The sequence below is a fragment of the Spea bombifrons genome, chromosome 1 (genome assembly GCF_027358695.1).
Source record: "Spea bombifrons isolate aSpeBom1 chromosome 1, aSpeBom1.2.pri, whole genome shotgun sequence".
Classification (NCBI taxonomy): Eukaryota; Metazoa; Chordata; class Amphibia; order Anura; family Pelobatidae; genus Spea; species Spea bombifrons.
In genome coordinates, this window is record NC_071087.1 from 33,610,053 (window position 1) to 33,634,114 (window position 24,062).

Here is a 24,062-nt window from a genome sequence, read left to right on the forward strand (position 1 = left end):
AGGTATCCCACCAAGCTCATTGTGTTGTATTTACGCAGAATACATTTTCAACGTTTAAATGGAAGACCAAAGATAGCAACTTGCTCGGGACTGTACTGATCATGTACAACAGGCCATATCTTAAGACACGGCACATGTCCAATGCCTGTTTGATGGCAAAGAAGGCATTTTGCATGCACAGAATGTGACTGACAAGTATGTTACTGCATGAATAATACCTGTGTGTAATATAGCTACAGCCACATTCAGTCCTGATCGGCTAATACAGAACATAGGCAATTATGGGAAACTACCAAAACATTCTTTCCCTTAAATAATACATATTGTTTAAATATATAATTTAAATAGTATATAGTTTCTGGCAAACCTGTTGGCAAGAATTAAAGCCAAGCCACCTAGGTATCAGTAACCTTTCATCACGGCACCATATACTTGTTCCTCAAGCTTTTTAAATGTTATTTATCTTGTTGATGAACAACTGTTTATATTCATCAACAGTAATATATTTTCCAAAGATTTTTTTAAATCAGACTGTTAAATCAGTTTGTCTGGTCGTTATGGGGTGTAAGTGTTTTCGTGATTACGTAATGAAACCTCCAACCTACAGCAGTTTGTTTGACAATTCTTTTTAGACGCTCTGCTTTGACTTGATGATTGAATGGACAGAAAGTTGACATAGGTATTTAAAAATACAAGTCTTGGGCTAGAACTGATTATGATGTAGGGCATAGTTTCATGTTTGGAGGAAGTAAAATGTTTCTCTCAATAGTCTAGGATTTGAAAGCACAGGATGAATTCTATGGCTGGAATATAAAAACAAAATTAGAATGTGGATCATAGGGTGAAGATTATTTTGTTTTATTTCTCTTACAGGAATAAATTCAATATGCTATATTTATGACAGAGATGATGGATTTGATTTTAAACTACTTTAGTGTTTCAAGCCATTTTTGTGATGCCCATATATACTCTAAGGGCATCAGGATGATTCTTTGAGTCAGACTAGAGTTGGCTCCTTCATATACTAATATGATTTAATGTTATTCAAGCATCCCCAAATGGTCTTATTTGACTAGTAAATGGCCGACGAAGTCCCTTATTAAATACGGCTGAAAATTCCGTATGGCCACTAGAGTACAATCCTTGTGTTGGAATATTTAAGTGTTACTCTTCAAAGAAACTCGGCCTATTTAGCGAGCTCATTGACGTGCTGTGTTCAAATGAAAAATGTAATTACCCAATGGAGTGGACACATTAATTTATACATTGATTAGTTTATAAAGCTATGGCCTATTTAGGAAGAGGTAGTTTGAGATGGCCTTTTGCTTGAAAGTCCTCCTTACCTGTTGTTTTAGTAAGTAAAATTGTTATGTTATGTACTATTTGTTATGTCTTGTTTACCCATTGCACAGCGCTATGCTGATGATGGAGCTATGTAAAACAATAAAAAATTATTAAAAAACAATAAAAGTAGGAGGGGAAGTGGTCAAATATTGCTCCGCTGTCCGGACAAAGAGTCAATTGAACCTAAGATGTGGGGAAAACATTGATATTGTTGACTATTTGCTGTTATAATTGTTTATTGCTGTTATTGGAGAGTTGTCGAGTGTGTACAGTAAAACTGAGTAGTCATAGTCTGCCTTGCTGGTAAGTGGACAGACCATATAATATTTTGACACGGGGTGATTATCCAATGCAGGTTATTTCTCCAGACACTGCATACTTGGCATGAGCTTCAAACAAAAATTGGCAACAAGTATATTATTCATCTGAAATAAGTGGTGTTCTGTTCTGTGTTCTACTGAAAATATTTTTATGCTGATACGAATGAGAATGTAACTTTGCAATCCATTTAAAATATCCAAATACGGTTAATTTTGCAAGGAGTAAATAGATTTCTTTACACAAAAACAAAGGTGTGTATGTTTAAAGTACATGAATCTACACCTAATACTATAGGATGTTGAATTACTAATGTATTTCAAGTCTTCTAAAAATGTATTTCTGTGTTTTTGAAAATGCAATATTTAAAAGTTGCTGTTTCATTAAAATTTTATGTTGGTGGAAAGTGCAAGAATCAATATATATATATTACACACTCGCAATGATGTATATTTATCTGGGACGCTGGTGATTTTCATGCGCTGTCCCATTGAACCAATGATCTGCCTAACTTTTGCAGGCAGTAGAGATCATGGGCTATTTAGGGGAATATGGAATTTTCCCCTAAATTATCACGGGTCCACTCTGCATTCTAGGCTATTGTGGCTATTTCCACTTTTAGCCTCTAGTGGCCACTCTACCTGGTTTTGGAACTCTTGTTCCAATCTAATGGTGTCAACTGGGGCCTTGTTAACAACCTCATCCTGTGCATCCGAGCCCTATAAGTAGCTGCTGCTTTCTGCAAATGGGGCCTTTGCATTGCATTTGCAGCCTCCTGTTGTCATAGCACCCCCTATTAGTTGCCGTTAGCTGTGATTTTTGCACCCAGCAGGACCTTGTACCCCAAACCTGGGGACTCAACCACCTGGGGACAGGGTTCCAGTGTCTCCTGTTATCTCTTTCTTATGCAGCTTTGCTACCAGCCCTGTTTCATTTGTACTCCCAGGCAGGTGCCCTGTCCTAAGGATTCCAGCCTGTGCCCTGCCTGCGGGCTTCCAGCCAAGTGCCCTGTCCAAGGGCTTCTAGGCAAGTTTCTTGTCCCAGAGCTTCCAGGCCAGTGCCCTGTACAAGGGCTTTAAATTCATGTCTACCCTATCGAGTCCTGCTAGTCTGGCCAACGTCTCAGTCCTGTCTTGTCTCAGCCCTTTCTTGTTCTAACCTGACTTAGTATCAACCAGACAACACCTCCTGCAGCAAGGCTCCTCCCTGACCTTCTTGCCTGGGTTTTCAGAAAAATCTATTGAGTTCTGTGCTTTTTCAGCATAGACCTCAATCACAGCAACTACATGTTATTCTCACAACTAAGGCTGTGTCATATCCACCAGTAGGAGATTTATTCGATGTGCTAGTTCTACCACTTTTTGCCACAAACCTTCCACAAAGTATCTTAGGAGGTAAATATCACTAAAATAGTTTCAGTAACTGAAAAACTAAAACTACAAGGTATAGACAATTCTGGTAAATTAACAGAGTTATGCTAATGGATGTAGAGGTAACAGTTTATACTTCAATAATATTCCTTACAAAATTTGGAGATTCAAAAGTTCTCACCAGAATGTTTGTACATATTGGACTTCAAGGAAACTTTCTTTACTGATTGGAAAAACAATTCGCTTATTTCTTAACAAATACAAACTGCTGCGATAAGTGTGGTTGTTATCTGTCACTTTAAAAAAGAGTAAGTTTAACTGGTTTCTGAGTTGTAGACTATTTTGGACATGTATATTGTTAAAGTCTCTGGCAGAAAAAAAATGATTAAAATTAAAAACATATTCCAATGTAGTCCCTAGAGCATCTTTCCTTAAAATTAAAGAAAGAAAATAACCTATTTACCTTCCCCTTTAACACATATGTTAGCACTTATAATCAAATGTGCACTTTGGGATTTGGGCTACTGCTTCTACTAATTCCCCTGGCCGTCTCTATATATATACAAGGTATTGTAATAATTGTCATTTAACTCATGGCTGGAATTACATTCTATATCGGTATAGAATATGTTCTCTGTGTGTTCTTGTTCAGCAGTAATTATGCTTTTGCTTATTTAAAACTTCATAATTAATTCTTCAACAAAGCTCAAAGTGATTCTGCCTAAAAGCTAAGAATTCTGTTAACATGAACATAAGTCTCACTTTTTCCAGGTTCTCTAAAACAAATGTGTATCATATAATATTTTATAATCTTTAGTAAATGTATTGTAAAGAAGATTTTTACTTCAGTTTTAATTTCAGTTTAAGGGTCCAACCTTTCTAGAATCTGGAAGAAGTTGCAGATCTGAATGGTGTCTTAACTGGGGAGGGCATGCTAAATATGTTTTTGGATACTAAGTATGTTTGAATCATTAGTTTTGCAAAAAAACAGTGCCTTATTTTTACGAACTCACATATTTTTGAATACATGTTTATCTTGGAATATTATAATATAAAAATATTCTCTGTGCATTTTGTCTGAAGTTTGGACCAGTTTAGCAAACAATCTAGGTATTTTCTTTGCAATTTTTTGCACATAGCCTGGGATTGAAAAAATTTCATTAAGGGGGACCTTAATTTAAAAATCTAAAATGTCAAAAAATAGATCACAAATATCCCATCATTTTAGATGAGCTGATTGCTGTGCAACACAAACTCGCTTCTGTAACTTAACTCATGTTGGAATCAACAGTAAGGTCATTAGTTGTTGGTTATTTCCCAAGTTCATCTGACAATGGGCCATTAACATAAAATTCACCAAAAAGCACATGCTTTAAGTTCCACATTTCCATGGTGTCAAAGAAAATTTGTGTTGGCTTAATGATCTATGCCTAATTATTATGCCTATTCGGTTTTATGACCAATATACTTTTCCACATACTGCTGTGTTTCTTACATTTTTTATACCAATATAAACAGAAAAGAATTACATGTGGCTTTTAAGTCTGTTCACTAAAAAATGTAGTGGTCAGTCAATTGGGAAAACAACTCGTATATTCACTGACAAGCAAAGTTGTTTCTTCAACTGTAAATTTGTGGAGTTACAGACGAAGGCAAGTCAGAATTAACATGTCCTCACCTAAAACTTCAAAAAATTGGCTATATCTATATACTATAGTTGAAAAGTTGAGGGTCATTTAGTTGTTTTCATTGAAAGCAAGGAAAATTTCCAGCTGTGCTGACATGATTGCTAAAGGGTTTTCTAATGACCATCATTGGGCACAGAATAGATCACTTGTTCCACTTGAGTTTTCTTTATTTCGTATCAGGCATCTTTTTCATTTTATTTTTTTTACAGATGTGCACTGTATGCACAGTAATGAAACAAGAAAGCAGGCCATGTGTTAGGAAGATAGCTGATTCCTGTTTCAATTATTTGGAATGTATTTTTTGAATGATGTTACCGTATTGGCTCGGATATAGGCCGCCCCCGTATATAGGCCGCACCCTAAAAGTTTGGTGCTAAAAGTTTGGTGCCGGCACCGGAAGTTGTATACGCGTATTGCGTAGATGTCCCCCGCCGACCCGCAGGACACCCGAGAGTCTTCTCTGGTAAGTCTTGGGGGCAGAAGTAAAACGCATCGTGTGGACGGTCAGCCGGTGACCGTCCGCACGATGCACTTAGACAACCTCCCGTGCCGGCACCCCCCCCCCGGGGAAAGTGCTGGCAGGGGAGGCTGTCTGAGCACATCCGAGAGTAGGATGCAGGTCCCCTGCACCGCTGCGGGGGATCTGTATCCTAACCCCGCTGCCTGCCCGGGCGCTAGACCCCGAATATAGGCCGCACCCCCACTTTAAAGACTTAAAGTGGGGGAAAAAAGTGCGGCCTATATTTGAGCCAATACGGTATATATACTACGTGAATTTGAGGGAATCTATAATGAATGCTGTGCTTTATATATAGATTTCTATGAATCTCATGGTTGGAATCACTATATTAATAAAACATAACACCCAACCTTTAACATTTTTAGTAACGTAGATGTTGCAGAACATAGCTTGCATGCAGTCGTCAGATGAAGTCTTTTAGCAGGTGTTTGTGTTATTAGAAGTGAAATTTAACTTTATTGTTAGATAATAGCAATATAGGTTTAGGGAGTGTTTCCCCAATTGTACCAGCCTATAAAATTATTAGGATTAATAATTGGCATTCATCATCTGTCTGATTTATGACCTGCGCAATGCTAATACAAATAAAAGCACCTATAGGCATACTTGTTTATTTTTGGAAGCATACAGTACATGTAAAACAAGCGAACACAGGTGTTTAAATTAAATAACGTGGAATTATATATCCATTCAAATTAAGTGAGTAATAATTATATGCATCCAGTGTATCCATCAGAGACATTCTGAGCTGAAAGATTTAGAAGCTGTAGATTATAGCTAAAGAAACGGAGATTTGACAATGTATTGATTTTCTATATTGGTTACTTTACTGTATAAAATTAACCTTGTAATATGTAAATACTATGTTTAAGCAATGTAAACTACCTTCTTTAATATAAGATGCAGGTAAAATAGAAACCTTGATTTAATTTACGTAGTATACACCGTAGCGCTTTTTCTAATCCTGGTCCCGCACATATTTCTCTCTGTTGCCACATCTGTCTACAGCTCTCTTCTTCCATAACTTCATTCTCTCTGCGAGCAGGGCCCTCATTACCTAACACATCGGGTTGTCTTAGTCAGCCAATACTTGTTCTACCAATAGTGGAAACACTAAAGAAGCCAGACTGTAAAATATTTCCAGCTCCTAGATTTGTGTCAGAACTTGGAAAGATAAACTAAGCAGCACATGTTTGGATTCCTATCAGTGGAGACATTATTATACAATATATTTATTTAAATTAGATTAATACATAGAATATTAACTGGCCAGTATAATACATTCTTCATAACCCATATCACTTTAATAATTCACCAGCTGTCTAAATATTCTTCAATCCTAATATTGAAATCTGTTAACTTTATGTGGTTAACCCCTAATTAGAAAATCTGTTTCCATCATGCGTCTTGGATCATTCAAGTTTTCATCACATCAGTGACTCAAATAACAAAGTATCGTACTCACCATGGAATTGAGTTGCCAACATCACTCAGCCAAAATAGGAAATTCAGGGAGAGAAAAAAATGGAAATACAAAGCCAATGATAATAAATACAGCCAGAAGCAAGTAACAAAAAGCATTTCACAATGTCCATCTCCCCATACCTACTTACTGAGATTAGGAAATATTCATTAACACAGTTATGGTTTATCTTAACGTCATATGATTGCTCAGCTGCTGAATAATTAATTCACCATTCTTTATATTAGTTTGGCAGCAGCATCCAAATTTAACCATTATCAGAGCACAACAAGTTAAACAAAAAAATAAATCAATTGGCTTCAAAGACCATAATCTTACCAATTGGAGAACTGAGGTTTCAGTAGAATGTTCAATACATAGCTCCAAGACATTAGGAGATTACCGAGGGGTCTATCCGATACTGAATAAAGATTAAATAAAAAAAAAATTAATTGCAGATTACAAACAAGTGCAGGCATCATATTAAAATGATTGCATCTTTACACATAATATATTTTTATTTAAACGTATTCCTTATGATGGTTTGCAAACTGATAGTGATCATTGTACCAATGCTATTAAATACATTTTAGGTAACTGTAGCTAATTTATCTTATATGTATAATCAGTGTACAATGAATGAAGCCTAGTTGTTAATTTAAAACATTTAATTAAAGTTGACATCGTATTGACACTAAATAATCCTTAAAATACCCCAGTTTCTATCTCTTTCATGGAATGCTTAGCTGTAACACAAAGACAGGACATTGCCAGGATGAAAAGCTTTGTTGCCATATCAGCACAAAAAAAAGCTTTTTTATGCAATTATAAAATTGTTGTGAGACAGCCCCTTTAACTCAAATTCTCTAGAGATGACGTCCGGCCAAAATATGGAATTTCTTATCTCCTGTAACAGAAAAAAAACTGGTCAGAATAAATGCAATGCATGCAATTCTACCCTTTCACTTACTTTCTGATAATGTTCTATTTATTATTTCCAATTTATTTAAACTACAAAAATAGCTTTCGGTGGTGGTTTCCAAAGTAAAAAAAAAAGGTGTCTGAATTGTCCCAGGGCATGTCTGCATGCCTTGCTTGCTCCTTAAATGTTTTAAAACGCAAATGGTTTGACATGGCTTCAGTGAAATTTTATATACTTTATAGACTATACCTAGGAACCCTGATTTTGTTCTGTTTGGTAGGTTTTATAGGATTTTTGTATAGAAATGCAGTCTGGCATTTTTTAATCTCTACGATGGGTTTGAAGTGAAGGTCACTTGTCAAATTTATCTGAATTTGGCCAATGGAGTTAAGGAATAAATCTCTTGTAGAGTATTCATTCCATAATATTTTGCAGCTGTTGCTAAGATATGAAACAGAAAAATGGCTGCCCCTGGAATACTATCAAGTAACAAATAGCTTAAAATTATTAAATTTAAGACTTCAGTCTTATTTCAAAACAAATTATATTTTTTCTTTTAGAAGATACTGTACAGAGTTGGCCAAGTAATATTAGATGGTGTTGGACAACTTGTTTGTATTTTTTTATATTGCCAATCAAGCGCTGAAGATAGTGAAGAGAGTGTTTCATCCATAAAATGTCATACAAATGGTGAATATTTTACCTAATAAATGTGAATAATGTTCTATGAATGCATTAGAGGCAGGCATAATTTGACTGAATGCCACATGAAATACAACAGTGATGTCATATTTGTTCCACACATTATTGACTATGTTGCAAATCAGCTTTAATTATTTTCAAGACATTGGGGGAAATCCTATAAAAATAAATTAATTAGAAAAAAGGATGAAGACTTGGAATGGGATCATAAGATAACCAGGGTAGGGATCTGGTTCTTTTAATAGCTTCAATGTACATTACGCCCTATTATCCTAAGCCATTAAATGGTTAGCTTACCATAAAAAAAATGTATGTATATATTTGATCTTTCAGCAATCTTTATCAAGGCCGCTCAAGCCCCAGTATGCCACCTTGCGCAGACAGAATAACTCACATGCACACAGACACTGCCACTAACATGCACTCAACAATAACGCACATGTACACAGACACACACACTAACATTCAACCTAACACACATCTGCACAGACACACACACTAACATTCACACTAACACACATCTGCACAGACACATACACTAACATACCCACACACATACTTACATTTGCAGACACACACAGACACCTACAATAGCAGACACACTTGGCCACTCACACAAATACTCTCATCCATAGACTCACTCTAACACAGCGCAAAGGAATTAGATGGTGCTATATAAAACCATAAATAATAATAATAACTCACCCACTTACTCACTCACACCAACACAACCAGGCTCTCAACACTAACATGCACATTATTATTATTATCCTTTATTTATATTGCGCCAACAGTTTACGCAGCGCTTAATACAATACATAAATTCAAGGGATATGACAAGAATTGACAGACTAAGACAAACCGATACATTTGGTGGAGAGAGCCCTGCTCGCAAGCTTACAATCTAGAGGGAAATGGGGTGACAAACATAAGGCACAGAGAAAGGGTGAGAGGTAGTGTGGTGGTTGTATCGATGACAAGGAAGTTCTAGCAGCTAAGATGGTATGCTTCTCTGAAGAAGTGGGTTTTTAGATGTTTCTTGAATGTCGGGAGGGAGGGTGAATGCTGAAGGTTCCTTGGGAGTAGATTCCAGAGATATGGGGCAGCTCGAGTGAAATCTTGTAGACGGGAAAAGGAAGAGGTGATGAGTGAGGAGGAGAGCCTTAGCCCATGGGAGGAACGTAGGGATCGAGTAGGAGAGTATTTGCTAATGAGGTCAGAAATGTACGGAGGAGCAGTATTATGGATGGCCTTATATGTTAGTACCAGGATCTTAAATTTAATTCTAAAGGTAATTGGGAGCCAGTGGAGGGATTCACAGAGGGGGGAAGCAGAAGAGGAGCGACGTGCAAGGAAGATGAGCCTAGCAGCGGCATTTAGGATAGACTGTAGAGGAGAGAGTCGAGACAGTGGAGTGCCAACCAGAAGAGTGTTGCAGTAGTCAAGACGGGAAATGATAAGGGAATGAACCAGGGTTTTTGTGGATTCTTGGGTGAGGAATGGGCGGATACGAGAGATGTTTTTTAGGTGCAAGCGGCAGGATCTGGCGAGTGACTGAATGTGAGGGATGAAGGAGAGGTTTGAGTCAAGGATGACCCCAAGGCATCGGGTCTGGTTAGTAGGAGAGATAGTTGTGTTGTTAATGGTGATAGAGAATTCAGGTAGTGGAGTGGAGATGGAGGGAGGGAAGATAATGAGTTCAGTTTTAGAAAGATTAAGTTTCAGGTAGTGTTGTGACATCCATGAAGAAATAGCAGACAAGCAATTGGTAATACGGGACAGGAGAGATGGAGAGAGATCAGGAGAAGACAGGTAGATTTGGGTATCATCTGCATATAGGTGATACTGGAGGCTAAATGAGTTGATTAGTTTGCCTAGAGAGGAAGTATAAAGAGAGAACAGCAGAGGGCCAAGGACTGAACCTTGGGGGACACCAACCGAAAGTGGAAGGGGTGATGATGTCTTGCCAGAGAAGTTGACAGAGAAGGAACGGTTAGACAGATATGAGGAGATCCAGGAGAGAGCTGTATCTCGAATGCCTATAGAAGCAAGTGAGTCTAGAAGAAGGTGGTGATCAACAGTATCGAAAGCAGCAGAGAGATCCAGTAGAATTAGAATAGAGTAGTGACCTTTTGCTTTGGCAGAGAGCAAGTCATTGGAGACTTTTGTTAGAGCTGTTTCCGTAGAGTGAAGGGGTTTGAAACCAGACTGTAGAGGGTCAAGGAGGGAATTAGAGGAGAGGAAGTTAGTGAGGCGATTGTACACAATCCGTTCAAGGAGCTTAGAGGTAAAAGGAAGCAGAGAGATAGGGCGGTAGTTAGTCAAACAGACGGGATCTGAGGAAGGATTCTTTAGAATGGGTGTGATTAGCGCATGCTTGAAGGCAGATGGTTCAGTTCCAGATGATAGAGAAAGATTAAATAGGTGGGTAAGTGATGGACCAAGGGATGGACATAGAGACTTTGTGAGGTGTGAAGGGATGGGGTCGAGGGGACAGGTTGTTGGGTGAGAGGAAGAAAGAAGAGTGGCTATCTCTTCTTCGGTTGTAGGGGAAAAGGCAGTTAGTATAGTAAGAGTGGAGAGAGTGGTGTTGAGTGGTGTAGGAGGGAGTTGTAAGGAAGAGAGGTCTTTTCTAATAGTCTCGATCTTCTCTTTGAAGTGGGTAGCAAGATCTTGGGCAGTGAGAGAGGTTTGTGGTGTGGGTGTGGAGGGACAGAGAAGGGAGTTGAAAGTAGAAAAAAGGCGTCGTGGGTTGGAAGAAAGAGAGGATATGAGAGTGGAGAAGTAGAGCTGTTTGGTGAGAGAGAGGGCAGAGTTGTAGGTGTGGAGCATGAATTTATAGTGAGTAAAGTCTTCATTGGATTTGGATTTTCTGAAGTAACGCTCAGCCGTGCGGCAGCACTTCTGAAGAAACCGTGTGGTTTTGGTATGCCATGGTTGGCGTTAAAATTGTCGGGGGTAACTTGTAGTAATTGGAGCTATGGTGTCGAGGGATGAAGCAAGTGTGTTATTATAAAAAGAGGCTGCTGTGTCTGGGCAGGAAAGGGTTAACATGGAAGGTAAGAGAGGTTCAAGTGAGGCTGACAGTTGGGTAATGGTATTGTCTGGTAATGGCCTACAAGTATGAGGTGAGCGCTGTAAGTTTGTCTTGTTAGGGGTTAGCACTGGAGAAAAGGATAGAAGGTGGTGGTCAGACAGAGGGAACGGGTAGATGGAGAAGTCTGAAAGCGAGCATGATCTTGAGAAAACCAGATCAAGTGAGTGTCCCTCAGTGTGTGTAGGGGAATTAGTCCATTGAGAGAGACCAGAGGAGGATGTCAGGGAGAGGAGTTTGGAGCTAGCAGAGTTGTTAGATATATCTAGAGGAATGTTAAAGTCACCCAGAATGAGACAGGGGATATTAGGAGAGAGGAAGAAAGGGAGCCAGGCAGAAAAGTGGTCAAAGAACTGCGAGGTAGGACCTGGAGGGCGATATATGACAGCAATTTGAAGAGAGAGTGGAGAGAAAAGACGGATTGTGTGAGCTTCAAAGGAACCGAATGAGAGGGAGGGCTTGGTATATTCTGGAAGGTGCAGTGAGGTGAGAGAAGGATGCCTACACCACCACCCTTTCTGCCATCAGGCCTAGGAGTGTGGCTGAAGTGTAGTCCTCCGAAGGAGAGTGCAGCAGAAGCAGTAGTGTCATGGGAGGGGATCCAGGTTTCAGTAAGAGCTAGGAGGTTAAAAGCATGGGATAGAAAAAGGTCATGTATACAAGCAAGTTTGTTGCATACCGAGCGGGCATTCCATAGGGCACAGTTAAAGACGGGAGGTAGCTTATGGTTGGAGATGATAGGAATAAGATTGGTTAGGTTGCGCATGTTGATTGAGTTTGCTGGTTTAGAGTGATAGGAATAGGGAAGACTATGTGGGGGACAGGAGTAGTAGAGCAAATATAGGTAGGTTTCACATATAAAGGTTTAGTGTAGAGGTACTGGGATAACTTTGATGGCAGAGAGATGGGGAGGGATAGGATCTGGAATGCTTTAATGGGGAGTAGTGGGTAGTAAAGGGATCTACAGTTTGGTGCCCTCTACTGGCGTGTTCCAATAGAGCTGGTACTTAACTGTCTATATATTAGAACACCACTGGGGCGGGTGGGAGAGGGGCAGGGAGGGCGGGCAAAAAAACAGTTGATTGTGGGGAACATGAAGGTGGGTATTGCAGGTTGTGAGGGCTGTAATAGAGAGTGCTAAATAGTGTTAAAGTGGACGGGGGCAGTAAGAGGGCACATATAGGAGATAAGGGGTTAGTGGAGCAGAAAGATAGAAAGTAAAATATAACACACTTAAGTAGTGACAGGCATGACATAAATTTTACCAAATAAAAACAAATAAAACAATCAGTGGAAAAATGCTGCAACTCCCAGTAAGGGCATTCCTAGGCCATAAAGCATAGATAGACAGAAACAGGGTAATAGACAATTCAGGCACAGAAACAGGAAAATGATAATAACAATACAGAAAACAATAACAGATAATAAAGGAGATCTCTTGGGCCACTCTGTATACCTTGTAGCAAAGTATGCAGGTTTGCTTGGGCTTCAGTTGATTGTGGGGAACATGAAGGTGGGTATTGCTCATACACTTACATACTCAGGCTGTCAGGTCTCTACCTCCCCTGTCAATGGCGCCACTTGTCCTGGATATTCTATTTTTCTGCTACGCGGTGGGACTTTGTAATTTACTCATCTTACACCTGTCTCTTTTGGTGTAGGTGCCTCTAGCTTTTTGTTCCTAACAATGCTCAACCCCGCCTCCTAACTTGGGAATAATAATGCTACTGTCTTTCTTGGTGACCCCATTCTGCTCCTGCTTGAAACTTGGCAATTTAAAGCTTTTTCATGTTTTATAAACTCTCCTCCCTTGCTTTTATAACTTCTTTCTCACCTTTTAGTGTCTCTTCTGGTTAGTTCTTGCTGTCTCTTTTCCCTTTGATCTCCCTTCCCTTGTCTCTGATTCTTGTACAATTTATTTTTGTGTCCTCTCGTTTTTTCTTGCATTCAAATCCTCTTCCTCATTTATTCCGTGTATTTCTACCTCTCCCTTTCCTCTTTTGCTGTCTTCTTTTTTTCTGCCGTATTCTCATCCAAGTATAAAGAGAAAGAAAAAGAGAAAGCAACGGCAAAAGAGACTGCAAAAAGTCAGCAGAACAAGATAAGACAAAAAGAGGATTGAAGAGTGGGGGGGACTTGTAAAACACATAAAAAGAGGCACAGACATCATTAAAAGAGATGATAGCATAAGAAACCAATAGAAAAAGGCAGAAAAAAAATACATTCAACTACAATTAATTTGGAACTTAACTTTAAATAATTTTCCCTAACTGTGTTCTTTTTTCTGTAGGTAGAACAATGCAAAGTGCCTAAATGACAAGGAAGAGGTTACACTAGAGATCTATCTCAGAATTTCATGTTCTATAGGGTTGTTACTAAGTACATTACATATAGGGTTGTTACTAAGTACATTACATCTGCAGTTTTAACCTCTAACTTGTTGACGGTAAATAAGAACTATTCGCCACATCCAGTCTGCCCATTTCCCCCGATGTAATACTCAGGTCTTAATCCTTGGTCTTGTCTAAACTTCAGGATAGCTTTGTGCCTATGCCATGCATGTTTGAATTCAATTTCTGTATTAGCATCTACCACTTCTGATGGGAGGCTGTTCCATTTATCTTATACCATCTCTGTAAAGTAAAACTTTCTTACATACATCTAAACTTCTGACCTTCTAGTTTCATACTTTGACCTTTTGTTCTTACATTCCTCCTCCTTTGAAATAACATTCCCTCACGTACTTTGTCAAATCCAGTGTAGCTAAGTGCTTCTCTCATAGCTCCTGTTTCTCTTGATTCCTCCAAGCTATACATGTGGAGTTCCCTTAGTCTTTCCTGATATTTTTTATCCTGCAAAACATTCACCGTGTTGGTAGCCCACCTCTGAACTCTCTCCAGTGTGTCAATATGCTTCTGGAGATGGGGTTTCATGAAATGTGTACAATACTCTTGGTGAAACCTGACCAGAGATCTGTCAGAACCACCTACCTCTTCCTGCTACTAATGCCTCTAGCTATACAACTCAGAAGTCTGCTTGCTTTTTTGCAACTCTTAAATGCATTACTTGTAATTCCTCAGAAATAATTTCTCCTAAGTCCCTCTCTTCCATTGTCACTGACATAACCATCCCATGTGCATTATTTTAAGTGTATCAACATTAAACTGCAGTTGCCACACTCTGGACCATTCCTCTTATTTCATTTAATTGACTTGCCATTTGGCTTGTTCCACCAGGAATGTCTACCTTGTTGCAAAAAGACATACCTTACCCTTAAGATCTTTTGTAATAACACTGAAGCTATTGTGAAAGCTGGAAAATGTTACATTCTGGGTCAATTAGGTTTGTCTGCTAAATATTTGAAAATTTGGATACAGTAGTTAGGTTCCACAGCCTTTATCTGAGAAGATAGCATCTAGCAATTATGAATCATTGTATACCAGACTTCAGAACCAAATAAATCAAAACCTAATAAATCTTGTGTTTTTATGAAAATGTAAACTATATCTTTGCTACTTTTAACTTGAAATTGTTGCCAATAAAAGTACAAAAATGGGTTACTGGTTTGGTGCCAGAATCTCATGTTTCTCCTGGTAAACGTGGAATCCCCACATCAGACAAGGGTTCTTATTCTCTGGCATGGAAACTATTTTAATGTCTTGAACTCTTGTTCAAATGGCCTTAAGAGTATTTTGTTTCCAGTCTCATTGTTACCATTGGAAAATACAGACTACACCATATATAGTTTTTCATGTTAACAAAAATGTATATGTCATTTTAGGACTAATCTCCCCAATTTCAAAATCTAGATCATTACCAAGTATTGTCTTCCAAAGCAATTACCCATCTTTGTGATATATCAAAGAAACTAAACTGCCCAACACAGAACTCAAGACAAAAAAAATCACACCTCTGTTTCTTAGGTAATAAACACTTGAAAAGGTGCCAGCTTAGAAGAGCAGACGGAACCCTCCATCACTGGGGCCACGGGAGAGGCCTGACAGCCAGCCTCCTCCCTACCAACTATGGGCCCTGGCTTTGTAAAGACCCCCAGAAGCATATCATCACATCCCTTGCTGAGGGGATTATCTCTGGCAGACAGCCATGATATGCAACCAGGGAGTGACCGCCATTGTTTTAGTTTAATGTCAGACCCCCCCACCCCATAGTGCACTACTATGTTGTAAAAGTCAGTCCCCCCCCCCAGTACCACCACTACAGACAATTACCCCGGCCATCCCTGGAACTGATTTGGGCCAGTAATAGATAGTGGATGTTGGGACCCCATTGTATTGTTAATCCCTTTACTGCCCCTGTTGTCTCTGGGAGGCAGATTATGGGGGGCGGTTTGTATCCTAATATCTTGTTGTATGGTAATGTGCGCTTTGCTGGCTATATCCAGCCATGTGTGTCCAAAATAAAGCAGTTTTCGTTTTGGTTATACCGTATGCTGAGTCTCGGCTAGTGACTGGGAAACCTGGAAATATTTTCCTTAGAAAGACAGAGAAAGTAAGAAAAAAAGAGAGAAAAAAAAGAAAGAAAAAAATAAAGAAATGGAGAAACACAGAGAAAGAAAAAAAGAGAAGAAAAGTTAACAAAATGACTAAAGGAATGCGTAGTTTGAAATGGAATGTTTAAAATATGAGAAAATAAAACAGGTGATAAAGATTGTAGGCTTGCAGGACAATGTTTGCATGCTTTAGGATAGCAGCAGTGTTGTTATTCAGTCGACAAATGTTTCCTCTTCCCTTTTGTGATGTTCTGCAGGCTTTTGAGAGTGGCCAGATGTGATGGGAGAAGTAGTTCAGGAACAATCGCCAGTAGTGCATGGTTCACTTTTTTACAATTACAAAAATGGAAATAAGGCTATGGTATAATTAATTGTTTGCGGGTACAAAACTTTACCATGGCTGCTTCCTTCTTCCTCTCTGCTGACACTGCAAATAATGAAAAGATTTAAATTAACACACAGACAAACTGAGAAATGTGTCCAGTCTATGAATAATGATGAAAACGTCTCTTACAATGAAATATAACGGTGCTGGATGCTTTGCAGAGTATACTGTCAAGATGTCCTCACTGCTTTGGAAAGGAATGAATAGATTTGTGTCTCAGTGTGAAATACCTTTTGACAAACACTGTGGAGTGTACAATTGAGTGGAATTTTGTTCACAATGGCCCGTTTCTTACACAGCTTTGCTCTCCATCTTACGAACCCAATAAAAAAGCAATGTAAAACAAAATACTCTTCCAGACATTTGTTTGGCAAGCCAGCGAGGCCTACTACACATAACCCAGCATGAGATGAAAAACCCAGTAGTGAAAGTCGTGTTCCTCATCGTGACCTGACTACACCCCCTGGAAAGATTCCAAGTGTATCTGTTTCAAAGAATTGTATTGTTTTCACAGCAAATCACGACATGGAAACATTGTGATGGACATTGCGTGCCGCTGCACTTGGTGTGCTTCATTCAACATTTTTAAGCGTGTTAACGCTAACAGAAAGAGACACATCAGAAATAGCGATTTTAACTTAACAAAACAAGTTTGTGAGGTATCCTGTGCATGTTAGATGTGAATTCTTCTTGTGATTGATTTTACCAATCATAATATTTTAATGTTGTGCTAATGGTTGCCATGAGGTGTACGATGTTATGATAAAGTTTGAAGTCACTGTGTTGCGTTAAAAGTATACCTTCCAGGCTAACATGACAAGGTATACTAACCGACCTTTAGAGTCGAATTTCTAGCAATAGTATAGCTACAAATATATTTACATCAAACACCTGTATGCCTTTAGTGTACATCAGATCAAGTTAATCCGTGAACAAAATGAAAAGATTTCGATGCTTTCACCTGTGTGATCAGCGACACTATTGCTGCATGCAGTCAGGTGTATCCAGAGTGCACCCTCATACTAAAGCATTGACTTACCAAATGAGCAGGGGGGTACAAAGAGTGCCCACCCAAGGGGTATTTGCTCAGTGTGCCGAATTGCCAGTCCAAACATGGTTGTCGAGCCCTGTTTATATAGTGTATGCATTTGGATGGACAATACATCCCTACCTCATCCTAATGAGACAGTATGAACAAACTTTATTTACGGTTTCTATTCCAGAGATGCAAGCAATAGGTACATATATGTATAAATAAATGTATGTGTTAGTGTGTGTGTCTATATGGCGATTGCATTTTCTAATCATGTATGGTATTTATTTATTTTTATAACTAAAAAAGGCACAAAAATAGATTTTTCCATACATAATAATTGGTTGGACAATACAAGCCAAATGCATAAATCTGATATAAGCTGAATAAGTCTTATATTATTTTACTAGGGTCTGATGCATGCTTTTTGAAAAATCCCCAGATTTGACTGTCTTACTTAATACATACCCTGAATTCCCATCATTATAAGTAATATGGAATTTTTACTTCTAAAAGAGAGACCTAATTCATTTTAACTGTAAACCTACAAGATGGTAATGGTACCGGTATGGTGTTATGGTGATGTTAGAAGTCTTCTAACAGTATATTCTTTCCTCAGCAACAAGCAGAACCTGCAAGTCCAACCGTTGCTCCACCATTGGCACTACCATTTGATCTACTAAGTGAAACTGTTGCTCGTTTTGAAACTGTGGAAGAAGTCATACGATTCCTTGAACCAGAGAGATGGCATTTAGACATAGAAGAACTATATAGACCATCTTGGCAATTACTTGGGAAGTCTTTTATCCATGGAAGAAAATCCAGAGGTATGTATAATACAGACGTGGTTTCATATAGACATGACACGCAAATCAGCATTAGCAGATGTTACACATTAAACATCATTTTCTATTATTGCCCGACATGTGTCACACGATAACGAAGCATTGCCTAAAAGATTATGAGCAAGGCAAGTTTAACAAGGTTTGCTACATTGCAAAGTCCTATTACCTCCTAAGGGATATGGCCCAAAAAACACTTAGGGTGTAATGGTATATCCTACTTATTCTAGAAGCAGGTGGTGCGAAACGCTTTAAGCAGGTTCTCTTTCCCTCGGCTGGTATGTTCATTACTGTTTTTTTGTTTAAAATCCGACAAAATATAATTTTTACTACAGGACTGCGGATCCTAATAAAAGAACTGTTGCATGATTTTAATGATATTTTTGTTGACCGTTTCTTCTTTGAAGGAATGCCAGTGGTTTGTTATTATGTCATAATAGAGACTCCATAAAGACCCCTTCCAAATGATCACAATCACGCTGATTCTAGTGTGGATCAAAATAAAGAAAAATATTTCAAAAATAGTAAATATAATTAAAATAGATACTATGCAATTTAAAATAAGTAAATACACACAAAAACAGGGGTGCCACAATAAGGGGTATCGACTGTTTACAAAAGATGTTGAAATTCTCAAAGGGCTCTCTAGTCAAAAAAGCTTTGGTTGAGTATAAATTAAATACTAGAAATGGTTTTCATATATAATATTTTATAATATTATATAACTATTTTGTGATGGACTATACTGTATAGTAAATCTATTAACATGAAAAACTGTTTGACCATGAAACAAAATATACAATGTGTGTGTGGATTTTGGTAAAAGCAGCACAAAATCTTCTGTTTTGTGGGTGGGAAATACCCTTGTCATAAATGGATTTAAAATATTCCTTGGAAGGCTTTGGCCATTCAATAATACTGTAATGAACGCTGCACTTAATTATAAACTATTAAAGTTGGTATATAACACTCTTAACATTTCTTAACTAATACCCAGTTAAACTAAACTAAAATCAGACCTCAACATAAAATGGATGGAGGAAAATCAGCACTTAAAAAGCAATATATATCCAAAAAAATACATACAGTAATGATTTTTGTTAATAACTCTACATATCTATGCATTCTTGTGGATATCTGATTTTTTTATTGATGTTTTGACATCGTGAAACATCAGTTATAAATCCCCTTTACCCTAGATTTGACTTGACACATTTTGAATAAAGATACATTTCTTGAAGTACTAGCATGTTTAAAACAAAGAAAGGAATATATTGAAAAAGGCTTGTGGGTTCCAATCTGAAGATTTAAGAATGTTTGCATGCTTGCATTAACTGAGATGTCATCTATATATCCCTTGGTCCAACTATGATAAGCCGTATTAAATAATTTCATACAAAATAAGAAAAATGTGAAAAAATAACAAATGTTTCTAATTGTATACACAAACACAATAATGAATTCTCAATTCTTAAGAGAAGTATTTATTTTCAGACAAAAAATGATCTCAAATGATAGTGGAGATCATTACAATAGGCATGTATATTGGATATTGAGATATTAGGAAAAGGAAAAAGGAAGACATTTAATTTTATTTAATCATGTAATAGACAATGTTTGAAAGGGGAAAATTGTAACATGATATGATCTTTTGAAAAAGATCATGCAGTTGGACACATCTCGCAAAGTCATATAAAAACCAATAGCATGCATCTTGTGGAGATTAAAGAAGGTATCACCCACCCTTGGAATTTCTTCATGGAGAATTAAACATATACATTTTTGTCTTTACAGTGATGGATTTGAGTCTTTTAAAAGAAGAAGTGAGACTATATAGCTGTACACCACGGAACTTTTCAGTCTCATTAAGAGAGGAACTTAAGCGAACAGATGCCATTTTCTGGCCAAGTTGTCTACTGGTGAAGAGATGTGGAGGAAACTGTGCATGTTGCGCTCATCATTGCAATGATTGCCAGTGCATCCCTACCAAAGTCACCAAAAAATATCACGAGGTATTTCATCTTTTGTGACACAATCATTGCATAATTTATATCTGTCACTAGTTTTATTTAGCCTGCATGCTTTCCTGAAGTAAAAAAAACAATCGCCAATGGAGTGTAGCTGTTTATTGGACCACTCTTTTGGTTGATTTGATATGATGATAATACCACATTTAAAATGTTATTCTTATACTTCTTTTACTGCAAATGAATTAAGGAGTTAATGTAGTAGAGGTTACCTATGTAGGAGGATAATTATACACCAGACTGCTGTGGCAAGGCTATAAGGATAGCTGGGAAATCTCTGGGTTCTCCTAGAGACCCCAGGTCTCCAGGTCACCACCATGAGTAGTTTGCACCCATATAAGAAGCTCCACCTAGCCCAAAAATCATAATTGTATCTATTTTTGCCTTTTTACATAATGATTCATTAGAAAACAATGACATTTAGTTTATTACCTCAAATTTTAGGTACTTCAAGTTAAACAAAGGAGTGGAATGAGAGGACTGCAGAAATCTTTGACAGATGTGCCTTTGGAACACCATGAAGAGTGTGCATGTCTGTGCTCGGGTAACACGGGAGGATAATTTGATAGCTGGGAGCCTTCATTTATAGAAGCACATACACGTTACTGCTGTTTCTTTTGGGAATAGCAGATTTTTACACTGTAAACAAGGAAGTCTCTCTTCAGCTGCCAGCCCTGGAGATCTACAGCAACGTGATGCCATGTTAAGAGAACACTACTTTGTGACCCTTCCCCTTGGGTTTTGTATTAAAGTCGTATGGGTTTGAAGCCCAGACACCACGTACATAAATGGACAATGTCAAGTTGGCCTTTATTTTTGTCATACACGAATAATGCCTTTTGTTTCTATGGAACAGTGTCAATCATTCATTGGAATGGCCGGACGGATTCTTTTAAGAGCTGTATCCTTCAATATAAAGGCATGTTAGAAACTTAATTGATGTCAGGTATAAAAAACACATGAAACATCTTTGCATGATCTTAAGCCTATATGTATGCTGTTGTGGTGTGAATTACCACGTAGCAACATTATGAGTTAACATAAGAAAAATGTGTGGTTTTTCACTTTGAAGTGTCATATGACTTGACCTACCACAATCCTAAGCAATGTATTGGGACCAACATGGTAACGAACTACAACATAAATGCATACACTCGTCTTTACCCGCTAGTGGTTTCTTCATTTTTTTTTTGTTACTTTTGTACATTTTATATACTTTTGACTTATCTGTTTTTTTTTTCTTATTGCGTGCAATGTATCTTTTTTAAATAGTGTATTTAATGTAGTTTTTTTTTCAGCATAAAAGAACTGTTCTTTATTATTATATCTTGTGTTGCAAAACCCAGTAAAATAATGATCGAAAAAAAGTTGTTTATTTGTATATGGTGCTAAAATCTGGGTTTGTTTAAATTTTAGTAAAATGGCAGAGGAATATATTGGTATCAAGCTGCTATGAAAAATACACTTAAAATTGTACTTTTAACTTAATTTGAGTTTTTTTTTTAAGGAAGAATGTGATCATTTTCTAAAATATAAATACATCTGATTTGGGTTAGTGCTTCATATTACTCAGTTGTCTTTTGAAAACATAATACACAAACATACGTTTCCATAATATCAGGTATGGTATAATGTGTAAGATCTTATTTAATCCCACCCAATCACCACAACTATAAATCATTCTGTATTATGTATGATTTACGGAGTACGTGGAGAAAAAAATCATTTGTAAATGTTTTATTAGCTTGATAATAGCAATAGTCACATTGATACTTTTTGATCACATGTAAATGTTTTTCTTACTTCTATTTGTACTGATGTTGTGCTTCCCTAAACATTTTTCGCCCATTGTCCTTTTTCTGTTATACTAGATTTCACATTTGTATAACTGCAGAAATAAATAGTATACACAGTCTTAATCTCCCTTTTAAAAGAGACTCATGAAAAATATTTGATGTAGGGCTTACAGTTTAGCAATAAATATTGATGCCGCTTTTTTAAAGGGCAGTTTATGAACCCCTAAAGATGAAAGCTGGTGTTTTGCAATGGTTGATCCATTTTTGCTGTGGTTTGTAACCACATCTAATTGTTCCATATTGAGTTACAAGTAGAAAGTCAGCTCTGCTAGGAAAAACCTTTGAATGGTGAACTGAATGCATCATAAGGTGTTACATACAACTCAGTATTTGATGTATTTTAAATAATTGTAAATACAGTAGTTTAGCAATGTTGGTTTATGCTTAGCAGTATTTCTGTTAATAATAAAATATTTTATCAATATAGTGTGGTGTTTTTTTTTAAAGTTTCTTTAATCCACATTCTGTAATTGTGCATATTTAGGTTGTTCATTGAATGGGAATTTCCTTGGAGAACCAAGTTCAAGATTTCGCCATAAGGAACAATCTGTCATGTAATATATCATAAACCATTTTTTAATTTCAGCTGCTCTTTCCCATTTTGAACAATATGATGCTTTGATAAATGAAACCATATTTATTTTGATGGCACTGTGGATTGTAGGGAATTCTGGAAATCTGGAAATTTTAGAGTGGGATATTATACAATTCAACAAATATAAAATATATTGTTTTGTAGAATATTTTTGCCAATGAATGTTCCTATGTGGATCGTGATAGGATGCAAAGCTCTGTCCTGTAATAAGACACAGTGGCCTGTTTAGTAGGCTAGCTTGATAAGGTCATGGACAGATCAGGCTAGGTTCAATCCTTGTCCAGACACTAGCAGAAAATTATTTTTGAATATAGCATGAAGCAGCTTGGAAAGTGGAAACATTGGTCCTTTTTAAAAATAGAAATACCTAAAAAGACCTATTTTATATAAGTCCATATGTCTTGCACTCACTGTTTACAATGGTGTAATTTGCCTCAATGCTGCTCCCAAACTGTTTAAATACACAAAAGTGAGGTGCTTGTAGGAATTTACTTCAATGAAAAATATTCATTTCAAATAATATATTTGAAAAAAGGTTTTTTGTGGAAGTCAAGTCTTATGAGTGCTTCGCCTTTGTGAATAAGTATCCACAACTTTCCATGGGAGGAAAGTCCCTCTAATCAGAATTTACCATTACTATTATAAGGTGTCCCGCAGAATATCACTATTCGCAAATTACCAATACACCTTGTTACATTACAAAACAAGGAAGTAACTTGATTGCTAGACTCATTACTCTTTGGAAGTCTATCAGACCACCTTAAACATACAGGCCCCTCTACACGTTAAGGGCCCTCTCCTGCTGTCCCTGACCTCCAAGTACCAAATGTCACAGCCAATATAATTGATATGTACTCTCAAGAGGTTAAAAATCTCACACTCCTAATTCTCTTGATTAACAGCTAACCAGCCATTATGAGACACAAACGTTCAAATAACTTTGTTGACTTTGAACTCTGGTCCAATTAATTTACTCCAAAATAATATCTACTCCTCCTCCATGATCCCTGCAGTTTAATTGAGGACCACATAATAAGGTACCCAGGAACAAATCTAAAAAGCAGTAATAGGCAAAACCAATCACATGAACGTAGCCTCTGCTGGGGAAAAACATCTGACATGTTAGAAACTTCATTGATGTCAGGTATAAAAAAAACGCATGAAACATCTTTGCACGATCTTATGCCTATATGTATGCTGTTGTGGTGTGAAATACCACATATCAACATTATAAGTTAACATAAGAAAAATTTGTGTTTTTTCCCTTTGAAGTGTCATACGACATGACCCAACACAATCCTAAGCAATGTATTGGGACCAACATGGTAATGAACTACAATATAAATGCATACGCTTGTCTTTACCCACTTATTTTGTTACTTTTGTACATTTAA

At 37.4% G+C, this 24,062-nt stretch overlaps 1 protein-coding gene across 1 annotated transcript in view; it reads left to right on the plus strand.

Annotated features, from left to right (window-relative positions):
* Nucleotides 1–20,903, plus strand: part of PDGFC (platelet derived growth factor C) — a 101,246-nt gene extending 80,343 nt beyond the window's left edge. The window contains exons 4-6 of the mRNA XM_053460390.1: nt 17,968–18,175; nt 19,985–20,202; nt 20,662–20,903. Coding sequence (XP_053316365.1) covers nt 17,968–18,175; nt 19,985–20,202; nt 20,662–20,778 — 543 coding nt within the window. The 3' untranslated portion in view covers nt 20,779–20,903. The remainder of the gene's footprint in view (nt 1–17,967; nt 18,176–19,984; nt 20,203–20,661) is intronic.
* The last annotated feature ends 3,159 nt before the right edge of the window (nt 20,904–24,062 follow it).